The sequence below is a fragment of the Hakea prostrata genome, chromosome 4 (genome assembly GCF_041222555.1).
Source record: "Hakea prostrata isolate BN-2017 chromosome 4, UWA_Hpros_2, whole genome shotgun sequence".
In the NCBI taxonomy this organism is placed as follows: Eukaryota; Viridiplantae; Streptophyta; class Magnoliopsida; order Proteales; family Proteaceae; genus Hakea; species Hakea prostrata.
In genome coordinates this window covers 288003-302812 of record NC_142603.1, presented here as the reverse complement: position 1 = coordinate 302812, position 14810 = coordinate 288003, and the positions used below count along the sequence as shown (strand labels likewise).

At 36.1% G+C, this 14810-nt stretch overlaps 1 protein-coding gene across 4 annotated transcripts in view; it reads right to left on the bottom strand.

Annotated features, from left to right (window-relative positions):
• LOC149016876 (Radical SAM superfamily protein) overlaps nt 1-9611 on the bottom strand; it is a 40485-nt gene extending 30874 nt beyond the window's left edge. Inside the window, exons 1-6 of one of the 4 annotated variants that reach the window (XM_089151132.1) lie at nt 8824-9611; nt 8226-8591; nt 8000-8106; nt 7744-7912; nt 7354-7464; nt 6777-6911 (exon numbers count right to left, since the gene is read on the bottom strand). In XM_089151132.1, the coding sequence (XP_089007258.1) occupies nt 6777-6911; nt 7354-7464; nt 7744-7912; nt 8000-8091 (507 nt within the window). In that variant the 5' untranslated portion in view covers nt 8092-8106; nt 8226-8591; nt 8824-9611. Of the gene's footprint in view, nt 1-6776; nt 6912-7353; nt 7465-7743; nt 7913-7999; nt 8127-8225; nt 8669-8823 lie in introns of those variants that run through there. The other 3 variants (XM_089151133.1, XR_016172731.1, XM_089151134.1) reach the window with 3 other exon arrangements.
• Nucleotides 9612-14810: the final 5199 nt, after the last annotated feature.

Below are 14810 nucleotides of genomic sequence, written 5' to 3'. Positions count from 1 at the left end.
GGGTAATGCTGATACACGGGATTAGTAGTTCAATTCGATGCTTGAGTTATATTTCGATACTCAATAGCTAGACAAAATTCCGTTCATTTTTTGACAAAAAGACAGATTTCATTTTAATTTAACTTGCCTTCTTGGATCTTTCAAAGTGATTAGGAGATATTTTAAGAGTCAAATTAGGAACTTTTGTCTATATTTATGAAATGCGTCCCCCATCAATCAAGGTTCAAGAACTGATCTCGATGGCCATTTCAGCAGCATATCATCAAGATGGAGGAAAAGATTTCTCTCACTCAACAAATTGGTGGCCCATCTCGGTGGGCCTAAGTTAGGTATCTAGCCTAAACCCAGTGTTGGCCTTAGATTTATGAGAAAACAACTGTAAATGTGAATTCCAATTCAACCCTAAGTTTGAAACCACAACACTGAAGAAGTGAAGATGTATAGTATATAACACAAACTACACAATGATGACCTAATATATACCGATGGAGTCTAACATATATTAGAACCATTTGCAAGATATTAGTATCTATTATAATACTTTAATTTCTTGAAAGATAATTTCATAATTCAAAAACTTCAAAAAAATAACAGCAGAAAAAAAAATTTGTTTTCATGGAAGTGCAGAACTAGAGAACTTGCTCAGCATACATTTGATCACCATCCGTAGAATAAGTATATAACATAGATTTTGAAATCAAATTTGGGATGAAATCTCACCTTTCTTTAGTATTTGTTAGAAAACCTCACCAATCTTTACTGTAGATGTAGTAGGAGGGTTGCTGATGAAGACTAGAAGGTGTTCCACTTGCACCCAAAACTTCCAATAAAAGAGGCTTTTCCAGCAATGTAGCAAAGGGAGGAAGCAAGAGCACCGAGATTGATAGATAGGGTTGGACCGACATCTCAATTGAAAAGGGAATATTGGACGTTTTAGGTTTTGCTTCACTCTCATCTTGGCTTTTATAAAAAATGAGATATCTCGTGAGATCATGCGAGTTCTCGAACCATTCTATCAATCAGAGATGATTTTGATCAAATGATATCATTTCATAAAAGTTTTGGAGTTATCGAGAAATGAAAGGCAAGCCTTGGTCCAATGATCAGTGGACCACAATTGTAGTCTAAGGTCAAGGCATCAAAATGGTCTGTCAACACAAATTGCCACGTAAGACTGCATAGGAAAATTGCTCCCATAGAGCAACTTTGGAATCAAAAGGCTTTAAACTAAATAGAACAAAGAAAGAATATCTAGTGCATAACTTTGAGCATGATCGGACGGATGATGAGGCAGCAAGTCTTGATAAGAAGGCAATTCGACAAAGTGATTACTTTAGGTAACTTGGCTCATTCATAAACAAAAAGGGTGATATAGAAGATGATGTTTCACAACAAATTAAAATAGGGTGGATGAAGTGGAGAGGTGCGTTCGGAGTCTTCTGTGATCAACGTGTTCCATTAATACTCAAAGGAAAAAATTTTAGGACTGTCATATGGCCAACTATGATGTATGATGCAGAGTGTAGGGTTGTTAAGAGGTTTCATATATATAATCTTAGTGTCGTAGAAATGAGGATGCCAAGTGCTTAAGATGGATGAGTGGCAAAACTAGGAAGGATAAGATAAGGAAAAATCATATTAGAGTTGGTCTGGAAGTAGTTTCGATAAATGAATAAGCTACGAGAAAGTCATTTGAGGTGGCACGACATGTCTCAAGGAGGCCTACCCTATATGAAAAAGTGATTTAATACAGCTCTAAGGACTTAAAAAAACTAGGGGCAGACAAGAGAATTGGTGAGAAAGAATACATATAGCTTAGGCCTTATATCTAGTATGGCCTCAAACAGAGATGATAGTAAGAAAAGAATCCATATAGTCGACCCCATTTAGATGGGACAAGGGAGGTTGTTGTTGTTGTCGTTGTAACAAAGTGTGTATTTCAAGTACTAAAAAAGATGTTATGCAATGTTTTGTTTTTTTTTTGGTAGAAAAAAGAGGGGATGCAATAGCGGCGACCTAGCGCCCCCCCACTACGCAATGTTCAAACTTTTTATCGAGTGCGACCTATGCAAGCATTAGCCCAATGCACTACCAGTGCAAGCACTGGCCCCGTCAACGGAGCCCCACTGGAGGCCTAGTATAATCCGCAAAAGCCGGTAGCACTCATGCCCAAGCCAAAGAGCACACAACTGTCCAATGCAAGAAACAGAGGAGCAAAGGGGATTCGAACCTGGGACATGAGGTTTACCAAACCACTTGGGAGTGAGCTTGGGACCACTAGACCACCACCCCAGGTGGTGTTATGCAATGTTTTGTTGTAAATCACATACGTGAAGATATGGAGAAGAGGATGTGCTATATCAGTGGGCTAAGGATCAAGATCCACCAGTAATGGATAAACTTAAAGGGATGCCTAGTCCCACAAATGTTGGTATCATGCACCAACTAAAGTGGAGGCTCACTTGTCATTAGAGGAGGGTACAATGAATACACAAACTAAAGAACAATCAACTGTCCTATTTGAGAAGCCACCCGGCCAGCCTATTACTATTAAGTGTTGATAATGATGTCTTCCCTTTGCACCCACTTGTAATAAATAAAAATAAAAAAAAAATAAAAAACCAAAGGTAGTGGTAATAGCAGTGGTGGAACTAATGAGATAACTCAGGTGATGAGTACTGGGTGGGTATCTAGCACAGGGAGCCAATAAGTCAGAGTCAAGGGGGGAAGGAATCAGTTAGTGCCACAAGTGAGTCCTAGCCTACCCATGGTATGCAAGATCAAGACCACAATAACCTGTTACTTTAGGGATCATTTCCAAAAGTTCCCTCTAAACTTCATTCCCATCCAACCATTATAATCTATGTTCTTGTATATCGCACTAAACTCCCCTTGAGGTGAAGTCTAGACTCAACCTAGCTAGGATGATAGAGGTTTCATTTCATCCAAGGTTCATTCCATTTTCATACTTCATTCATCCCTTATTCACTATTCATTGCGGCAGTAGCCTTGCACGTGCTAGCAGTTGTGCCTATTCATTAACGTTGTAAAGTCACTGCATGTGGTAGTAGCCAGCCCCCCACCCCCCCTTCTCAAAAAAAAAAAAAAAAAAAAAAAAAAAAAAAAAAAGGAGATAAAAAGGCTCTAGTGCTGCTTGTACAGATCCACCGTGGCTAACTTTCAATTGGAGTAAGCCTTTTATATACTCCATGGGTTAGGACTTGGAGAGAATCTCACCACAAAGCACGGAAAGAGGGAAATAAGTGAAAGGAAAAAGAAAAAGAAAAAAAGGAAAGAGAAAAACTGACTATTAGTGCTCTACTTGAAATTTTGTCAAAGTTCAAAAATTCCCATTCTTTGATCCACATTCCATTTCCACCCTCCTGAATCTTGGTTGGCTTGTGCTTTCATTGATGGAGAGGGGAGTGAGAGGTGAACAAATGAGAATTGGTGAGAGTTTGGAGGTTATGCATCAACTTGAGCTTAACAAGTATATATGAATTGATAAGTTCAAGGTCGCACACACAGGCACAAGTTGCATGCTGTGGTTAAATGTGATTTATGTGCTGGTCTGCTGTTTGATAGAGTTTATGCTTTCCTCTGAGTTGTGGAAGAGGTGTTGGTTTCCCAGGTTTTGTCTCCTGATTCTGTTGTTTGCTTGAGGACTAGCAAACTCTTAAGTTAGGGGTAGTTTGATAGCTTGATTTTATATATATGAAATACAATGGATTTCAGGCTTTCAGCTACCGAATGCCTGGTTTAGATGTCTTAATTGATTAATTTGGAGTAATTTAATCCCAACTTTATCATTCTAGTGAATTTAACTCCTATGTGTGCTTTTTATTGATTAGATTAATTTTTGGAGAAAATCTATCATCTCTGGGATAATCCCAAGCTCGCTAACGTATTTGAATGTTGACATGTTGGAGCAAAGGATGAAACAGAATGATGTAAACCACAGATCTAGAGTTAGAGTCAGTTGATAACTTTCCTAGAATGAGGCTGCCCGGGAGTTTCCCGCAAAGGTATAGTAGTTGTTATGGCCTTATGGGGTTTTCTTCAACTGTGTCTAAATGAGAAACTCAGATATGAACTTAACCATAAGTTGAAATTCAGATTTGAAATCTCAAGTCCTAAGGCAACTAGGTTTCAGCCAGGGTTAGGGTTTAGGGAATGGGATGCTGTCCTGCAGTTTAGAACTAGTGTTGTTACTATTCGGCTGCTTAGAAACTGCTTCAGAGAAGGTAGGGGCTGAGATAAGAGTGTTTAGGGTTTTTTCTGAGACTTCTCAAAATTTTGCAATATTCACTTGAAGTGCAGAAATTCTGAAACCCAGAAAATGGAGCTGTAGTGGGAAACTCAGTAATGCGGGTCACCCCTAGGGGAATGGCGATCCCAACAGAGGTGGAGGGATGGGCTTAGGGGCTGGTTAATGAGATTTCCTATTGGGGATAGGTGCTGCTGTTGCAGGGAAGAAGAGAAGATGGGGAAGGTTATGGCTGAAAGGGGGAGGGTTAGGGTTTAACCAGAACCGAAGGTGAAGGGGTAGGGGATGTATGCAATGGGGTTGGGAGGGTATTCAAGGCCAGAAACAGAGGGGAAGGGGGCAGAACTGTTACGGTAGTGAGGGAGGCTTCTACGGTTTGCACAAGAGAGGGGGAAATGGTGGGAAGGCTGCTGTACTTACTGGAGATTGGAGGTTGATTGCTGGAATGGCTCCTTGGATGTGTGGTGGATCTCTTGAGCTGCTGAATTGAAGAAGATAAAGCAGAACCTGAAAAGGCCTACCCACACAGGAGACCCTGAGCCTCAACAACTCAATTCATTAATTTGTCCAAGACTGAAAAATAACTTACATGAAGAGGTTATTTATAGCCTAGAAATAAGTCTCTAACTCAGACTGTGATCTCCTTGACTGATGAGATTCAATTACAACTCAACCGGGACTCTTATCAACACTTAAGAAAAGGAATCAAATTACTATGAGATTCTAGCCCTTAGATTGGAATCTCACTTAAGTTATCTTCTAAACACATGCTAATTAGATAACTTAAGACTAAAGCAACCAACTGGACTCACAATGGAAGACTCAAAACAAATCCAACTTAGACTCAGACTGACTAAGCAAAATTCTAAAATAAATTCTAAACTAAGTTCAGGAATAAATTTAGGGCTACAATACCCCTCCTGGAGGGTTCAGTCAGCATATGGAGGCTTCTTGGATCCATCCTGGGGCCCCCTTAGGGTTTCGAACAGGGGTATCCTTGTATTCACATCACAGAAAGGCCAAGAAAATGCTGAAAAAGGTGAAGAGAGACTCTGCCGAGGAGCAGTCGATCCCCAAGCGTTCGGCCAGAACTGCCCGAATGACCAATCTGAAAACATGCTGCAAAGGAGGATTCTAGAACAACTTTTATGGGATCAATCAATTGGCCAGTCGATCAGGATCAACCCACTAGAAAATCCTCAATCAACCGGCGAGAAATTAGTTCCAGATATCAACCTTTTCAGCCTGTGATTGGCCAGTCAACCGGCAAAGGTCAACTAGCTACCCCTGGTCGCAAATCTTAACTTCAGGATTTTTGGAAAAATGGGAAGTTGGCCTAGTTTCCTTTCTTAAACCCCCCCCTCCCCAACTAAACCTCTTCTACTACGAATTGGGGAGTTTCAAAAAAGGGATATTTGGAGGATTGGGAAGCAACAAGTGGCAGAAGCTTGAGGGCAACTTCTTTGAGCCCTATGCATTCGTGAAGTTCTTTTCTTGTTTTCTTTTGAACTTTGATATTGATTTGATCAGTTGATTCTTGTAATGGAGATGTTCTAAATTTTTTTCATTCGGAGTCTAAATGGATCTTTTTGCTTGCATGACTAATTCATTAATTCTTTTATGTAATTTATACATTTTGATTCATGTGTTCTCTTCCTTGTTCTTGATGCTCTGAATATTTTATCGATATTCAATTGATATTTGGCATGATTTTGATACACGTAACTGTGAAGATTTCGTGTGGGCTCAAGAGGATTAGAATGGTGAGTTGTTAAACCTTGTGCACAATAGTTCTAGGTGGCCCATTCCACCTTGCAGGTTTTTGACAAAAATTAATGTTGTTCGCAAATTGCAACCCGTTTGTAATTGATAGGACAGTTTGAGAGAATTAGGGAAAATCATTACTATCACAAGTGTGATTGTCTAGTTGAGGGAATTCTGCTAATGGGAAGAGAGATTGAATGAATCTTATAAATTGAATTAATTCACTATTCTTGGAGTAATTGGTGAAGTCGACTGAAATTTGCTTTGTCATCAAACTCATTGATTTCTTTGCATTGTTAGTTAACAAATTAGTTTTATTTTAATTCTTTTTAGTAGAGTAATTTAGAATAAATTTGGTTTCTTGAAATACCGATCAGCTAAATGATAATTAGAAAAAGTGGACGTTCAGAAGTAATTTGGTTTTACATTGGTCTCCATGGGATGATACTCTACTCACTCTATTATTTGTGTCGATCCCTTGCACATGCAGTTTGCACCATACATACGGTAATGGTATGACATATTTGTACCATTTGGTATGTGGTGCCATAATGGTACGAGTAAATATAGTTGGTACCATATTGATATCATACCAAATACTGCTACCATACTAAATTGACACCCTTATTAAAGCATCACATGATTAAATCTCATTCAAGGAAAATTCATCCATGAAGAAGCTAAACGCCAAGAGGGTTCAACATCCAAAATAAATTTCACAAATAAATATGAAAAAAGCACATACCATAAAAACAACATTGCGTATATGTGATATACGAGAGGCATGGACCAATTGTTCCACAATTTCTCCCGATGATAAATGTCTTTTGAATCCCATACTACCAGTGGCGCAGAATTTACAACCCATTTTGCAACCAACCTACAAAGAAAAGAAAAGAAAATATATTACCTAGAAGATATCAGAACATAACATTGAAAATTCAAGTATTTGTCACCCAACTCCAACAGCATATAGCTAAAAACAGCTAGAACAAGTCCCAAATTTGATAATTACATTTTTCTTTTCATTTGGTTTTGGATGGCAAGAGTGGTGGTATTTTTATCTCAATTGTTGGAGAATCAAATTTATTTGACATAATGAAAGTTAATTTGTTGCACTAACTATAGCCTTTGGAAAAAGAAAAGAAAATCGTTGCATTCACTTGGTAAGGAAATTATCCTACTCTAACTCCTCACATAGCTAGTCGATCCTTTCAAAGACTGTGTCAGTGTTGGCTACCGAAGAATTGTCAAAGCCGGCATCAATTTTGAATCTTAGGGACTAAGAATTTAATCTGACTGAAAATTCAAGCTTAACTTACCTGGGACGAAATACAGAGTGTTGATCTATGGCCTCCCGGACGGGGTTTTCCAGCATATCTCCCCATACGTGTATCATATCTCATTACCACAGCTTCAACAAAAGCTCCGTCCTAGAGGATTAAAAGAGGAATGCGTGTTCTTATCTATCAGTCAAAATCCATTAAACATTTCTAAGAAAAATATGCACAGGGAAAAAAAATGAAAAAAGAAAAGGTAGGCATGCGACAATAAGAACCTATAGATTGAAGGCTCTTTACCAAAGATAAATAAATTGAAGACTCGGCGCACATGGTAACAACAAATAAAATAGAATAATTAGTTTTTTTCTCGTAATCGTGACTCCACTAAAATAAATCGACTGAGTGGAGAAAAAGAGGACCTGAGAGTACCTGTAGCCTTATAAGCAGCTTGGTTGTAACGTTATCGTCGGATTCGAAGACGGAATCCAGAGTCGAAATTGAGGATCTAAACTTCGAACGAAGTAGAGGGTATGCAGCTGAGGGTAGCGATGGAACATTATCGAAATCGATATCGATATTAGGGTTTGAAAGAACGTACCTGCGCTTCAATTAGAATGACAAAAGGGAAAGACCAACAATTATACACAAGGGAATAAATACTAATTTGATACAAGACCGCCCTTACTTCCATATGGAAGCGATGAATCGACTGCTGATTCCCGCCTTCTCAAACTCGCTTCTGACAAGTCCCAAATCGAAAACCGACCGAGACGCCATTTATTTTTAAGGTATCTGCAGATTAAACACGGCCGCTGAAAGGAAATCGTAACAAATTGTCGTTCCCGCTAAAAGAAGATAAGAAAGAAAAAAAAAGTTCAATTAGGCTGAAAAACCAAATAACAAAAGCTTACGCAAGAGTTCAGCAGGCTATTGATTTACAACTGTCCAAAGAATCCTGTTGCACACTGTGACACTGCAACACTGCAACACTGCAAACAAAAAAAACCACTGCAACACTGCAAAGCCAAGAGTCTTTTACGTGGTGAGGTATCTTATTTTCTAGAGCAAATTGCACAGACACCCCAAATGAAAGCCTTAAAACACTGACACCCTACTTTGTTTAAAAAATACAACACCCCAACTCTTTAAAAAAATTTAATTCCAAAAATACCCTTACTAAAATCAGAATTCATGTAGTGGTTGGTCGGCGTTTCTCCACCGCCACTCTCTTGCTATGAAACTTGATCGAAACGAAACTCTTTAAATATCGCGATTTTCTGGGAATCAGTTAAAATTGCCGGCGAATCAAACGAAAATGGTGAAGGAGGAGAAGAAGAAAGAAAGAGAAAGAAAAGAGAAGCAGTGCCGCCGCTGGAAGAGGAAGAAACAGAAAATAAACCAAGAAAAAAAGAAATGGAGCCAACGAAAATTGACTGGAAGACATCAGAAATTGAAACCCAAATCAGAAATGACTCTGTAATCTTTAATTGAACAATGAAACGAACTCACCTGTAATGATGAATCTTGGATTTGTAAAGTTATCTGAGATTCAGATACATTCTGTGATGAACGGAACTGTTGAATCTTGGATTTGTAAAGTCAAGGACACTCGTTGGGTGTTCGATTTTCTTGAGGGGTTGGGGTTTGATTTATCATACAGCAAACGATTGGCATCAGTACTCTGTTTTGGGAAATGAGGGCTTTTGCCGATGTTGGGAAGCAGAATAGAACACTTCAATGGAGAAGAAGGGAGAGGCTGATTTGGTTTGTTTTCTTTGGGTGCGCTGGTTGGTCAGTGAATTTCCTTCATCTGCTTTGAACTTCTTTATGTTTTCTATTAATTTCTCTTCTTGCGTGTGAGACCGGATTTCAGATTCTGGAGACAATCACCATGGTTTCGAATAGTATCGGCGAGAGTTCCACCGGAGATATATTCCATGAAGAGGTTGTAAACCCTCCGACCATTCTCATGAGTTACATCGCAACCAAGGTAACCAGCAATGGGAGGAGAGTTGATCAGAGATAAAACACTCTGTTCTCTTTGCAGGAACTCAGACCTGGTGAGCTCTGCAGATTTCACGGTGAAAATCTCACCGGTGAGCTGGAAGGAGGTAGTTGCAGCGGAAAGAAAGAGAGACAGGGAAAGAAACAGAGGTAGTAGCAGCACCGGATCGTTGAAGGAGAAGAAGAAGAAGAAAGAAAGAGAGAAAGAGAAAGAAACCGAAGAGTTTGTTCGTCATCTCTGCTGAAGATTTTTATCTGATAGAGCTTCAAAGCTGTGAATTTGAAGCCGACTAGCATCACTGTTTTTTTTTCTTTGTTTACGAGTCCAAATCAGAAGATTTATGAGCCGGTGATGAAAATGAGAATGAAGGGTCATGATTTGTTAAACCAGAGAACTGATTAGTTCCTTTGCCGTCTGTTTTATTCTTTCAGCGAGAGTCTAACACTCAAGTGAACTTTTTTTTTAATCGTTCCCTATTCGCTTCCATTTTCAGTTAATTCTTCCATTTTTTTTTCTTTTTCTTTTGGGTAAATGAGAATAGATTTTTTGAAGAATAAGTAAGGGTATAATAGTCTTTGCAAAAATATAATTAACCAAGTAATAAACATTCTAACAGAATAGTACCTATGTGTTTTTGAAACATAAAGTGGGGGTGTCAATGCTTTAAGGCTTTCATTTTGGGGTGCCAGTGCAATTTGCTCTATTTTTTATTTACTCTTACTCCTCTATCCCTCTATCAAAAATTTTACCTCTAATTTCCCTTAAAAGGAGAATAGTTACCTTTTCTTGTCCGTGATATTTTAAAATGGGCAAACTAAAAATTTTACCTCTAATTTCCCTTAAAAGGGGAATAGTTAATTTTTCTTATCCGTGATATTTTAAAATGGGCAAACTAAAAATTTTACCTAAAAAGATGAATAGTTACCTTTTCTTATCCGTGATATTTTAAAATGGGCAAACTACCATTTATTTTTATCTCCTAGGTTGAATATGTTGATTTTTAATTTGTTTTTCTTAGTTTTCTTCTTCATTTCTTTGCCAATTTTTTTTTATAGGGATTCATTATACATGACTACATGAAAAGATTTTGCAAACACCATAGCTTTTCCTTTCTTAATTATAGAAAATTTTTATTTTTGGTTTTCCTTTCTACTTTCTTTTTTCTTGATTTTTTCTTCTCTCCGTTCCCCATGTATGATCTAACGTGCATTTGCACGTGTCACTTTACTAGTATATACATATAAATAACTATTTTGTGGTTTTACTAGTATGATAGTATAATAGGTCATACTAGTAAAACCACAAAGTAGTTTTTTTTGGTAAACCAAAACCACAAAGTAGTTATGAACCATTTTTTACTAGTCTAGAATGTCTTTCTCCTATAAAGGAACATATTCCTTGCAATTGATCTCGCACCCCTTATGAAATTAGTCACAGTATTCTTTCGTATAACCAATGACACATTTACCTAGGGACAAAGCCTTTTGAATAAAAGTATAAAAGTACATCTCCCGAGATTTGGCATCTATACAAAGTCTGGTTGAACGTAGAACGAAAAATAAATACAAAATCGGATAGAATGTAGAGCAAAAAATAAAGAAACTGCAATCTAAGGGGCACCGTCCACCCTTGACCCTACCCTACCACTTATAGGCATTTGTCCGTCCTACAGCCACGCTTGATAAGGAATTGCAACAATCTTGAATAGGAATCCTACAATGATATCTCTACCCCTTCTGCCACCATCCACACTCCTCATCAGCCTTGTCTTGCAAGTCCTAATAGCTTTTAATTCACACCCAATTTGGTGTCGATAGTTTTAAGCTTTGCTGTTCCCAAAGATGCGTGTTTTGTTTGGTTGGGGAGCTACAACTAGAAAATGATTAGATTTCTTAAGCAATCCTACATGTAACCCTTTGAAAGAGAAATAAAGAATTTTTTCAAAACTGAAAAAACATACAGTTGTTGAGTTGTTGATGTCTGCCCAAATGAACACATGTTCCAAATGATATCATACAGTTGTTTTAGCGAGGTTCATTAGCATTGTAGCATCCAAAGCATGAAGACCTACACGCCACATGTGCATAAAAATGATTTTTCTTTAGTATTTTTTGAACCAGGTCATTACTAAGTGGTGTGGTAGTGGTATTATTTGTCCATCCCTTTTTTTGCCTTGTTGTTGGGACTTATTCAATTTATCCAACGAAATCTTTCAATTTCTTATCTTACTATGTTCAACTGATGAACCTCATTGAGTACACTTAATGCACGTGAATGACGTTAATAGAGTTTTCAAGCATAATAATCACACTGCATTTATTTTGATGTAAAAGGATTGATCATACAAAACAAATGATTGGGATGAACATTGAATAGCTTGCACTATAATAAGTTGTACGATCATAACCTCAACTTCCATACTATAGAAAACGGTGTGTGGTTAGAGCCTTTTTTTTTTATTATTTGAAGTGTTTATTATTATTATTAATATAATAATAATAATAATAATAATAATAATAATAATAATAATTTATTATTATTATTAATATTATAATAATAATAATAATAATTATTATTATTATTATTATTATTATTATTATTATTCATGTTCCATTCCCTATACTTCGTTGATAGGTTTGGTGTAACGCTCCGATTCCCAATATGGGAAATTAGGTTGATACTTAACCCAATAACCGGTTTTTCCTTAGCTAGTGAACCAGTCGTGATAAAATATATCAGAAATTAAACTCAAAGAATTTAGAATATTTAAGCAGCGGAAGTCTATTGTAATAAACTGAAACATTTCCATTATTCTAAAATATCCAAAATAAAAGGGTTCGACTATTACATTTATCAAGTAGAACATTTCACACCAATTACATAATTATTTAAATATAGATAAAAACATATTTTATGTCCTTAACAAATAATATATGAATGAGGTTCATCAGCAATATGGACTTCTTCTGTATCACGGCACAATTCTTCAAAGTCATGCCCTACACATTCACCATCTGGAGAAAAATATTGGGTAAGTTTCGAAAAACTTAGCAAGATCAAATCTAGCAAGATATCGACATGTTTGAAATAATGTATTGAAATAATACAAGAAATACAATCAAATGAAATAAATAATGCAATAATGCTAATGCACAAGTTATTATTTATCTTATTTGAAAACAATACGATGCCCCATGCCGTTACATGGCCTGCACGCGTTATACAGCCTTGACATGCGTATTGTTCAATTTGGGATTCAACACATCATATCCCATGCCGTTACACGGCCTGCACGCGTTATACAGCTCTGATATGTGTGTTGGTCCCTCCAGTGTTATCATGGGTTTTCCCAATAGGAAAAGATGAAGATTGATCCACGCCGTTACGTGGCCTGCGCGCGTTACACAGCCCTATCAACCCATCCAATTCTCTATCGGACCATGATAAATGGAAAAGTTTATGTCTTCTTCTTATAATGCAATATGCAATATGCAATGCAATGCCAAATCATGATTTTCATAGAAATTTATAAAAGACAATATTCACAGCAAGTCATAATATACAAAAAGAGATAGAATACAATGATTCAGATTATCACTAGCAATCAAAATTAAGATGAAATCCAATGGTTCAATCTATAGATAACATATAGTATCTTCATTTGCAACATAAAATCAAATAACCCAATGATTCAAACAAGTAAGTATACACGAAGGATTCTCACTAGCAATACATATTAATTACGAAATTATTCAAACAAGTGGATATAATGCAAGATTATCACTTGCCTTTCTAATAGATTTCAAAATACATAAATCAGCCGATACTTTGTCAGCCAAAAAGAAATTACTAATTCTCTCTCTCTCTCTCTTCCAATTTTTTTTCTAGAAATCTCCCCGGTAAGGTGAAACCCTCCCCCTATTTATATGCAAGAAATATAATAATAACATTTAAGTAAATTAATAAAACTTTATGTATGATAAATTGTTAAAGAATTAACTATTGTTTAATAAATTAATTTATTACTTTATATTTTAACTTTTAACGTATTTTGATTTCCTTACTTGATTATAAGAGTTAAGATTTATTAAACTAATAATAATAAATACTTAACTGATATTATAGTTATTAACTTTATATTTGAGTTTAATTAAGTATTATAAATTGAATAATAGAAAGAGAAAGAAAAAGAAACGATTAATTCAATTGTGATTTGATTTTCTTTATTTTCATTAAATAATTAATTTAACAATATTATTATTACTTTCTAAACAAATGGTAATTACCTATAAAACAAAATAACATATATAACTAAAAGATATAATATATGATTATTTTTTGAAAATTGACCAAAATACCCTTAGTAAAATCTAAGGGTATTACATTTGGGATCTTGCTAGAAACATGAAATTTGGTATTGAACAAGAGAACGGATAAGCGAAAGCGATACCAAAACTTTCTACCACTCGTGTTGGTAAGTTAAACCACCTACCAAGTTTGGTTTCTCCATTAAGGATCTCTTACATTACCATTTACTAACAGAAGGAGATATTAATATCATGACCTTCCATCAGTTTTTGAAATCATATCGTCTTTTTCAAATAAGTCTAAAAAATGGTACAAGCTACTTGGTTTCTTTCAAATTGATTTGTCACATCGATTTCTTGAAGATCACCACACCAAGGTCAATGTTGCTTCAACAACTTATATTTGTAGGTTTTTATTTGTTCAACCAAGGAAATTGGTCTCTCATTTGAGTTCCCATTGATCTTTTAATTATGTAATCTGACTTGGATATCTTTTTATTCTTTTTTGGTTTCATCATACAATTTCTTACTTAAGTTAGCCCTCATATGAATATTGGATTTTTTTTGGAAGGCTTCTAATCTGTATCATTTAGACCCAACTTCAATAGTTTATATTCTGAAAATAGTCAATAGATAAAAAGGGGTGTATTGAATCCTATGGTACATAAATGACACTTTTTAATGTGGGTTTGAATTGTTACTCATGGCTTTCCATAGTGAATAGGTTATGGTTCTATAGTAATTGCATGGGTTGCCAAGAAATTTGAACCGAATTGCGCTATAGGGTTTATTTCACACGAAGGTCAAGTTAAGGGACCTGAGGGTAATTGTCTAAGCCAGCTGGTCTAAAAGAGATGCTAGGAGATTGCATTGAGCCCCGATTCAATTCAGTAGGATGTTTGTTTTTAGATATTGTTGTAGAATTGTAGTTCTTGAGAACTATTGAGTTTATCTAGTACTAATGATTCTGATACTGTTAATTTATTCTTTAGTAAAGCTATTTCTTTAAACCAGGAAGAGTATAAATGTAAAGTAATAACTTGGATTTGTATGTTAGGTTAAATATGTTGTCATTCTAGAATTAACATTGTATTCACCCATAAGATTTTCGTGTGATTTAATAGGTTTATGACTATATTCAATTATTGTGGAAAAGAAACATCCTCGAAACAGGTTTTATGAAA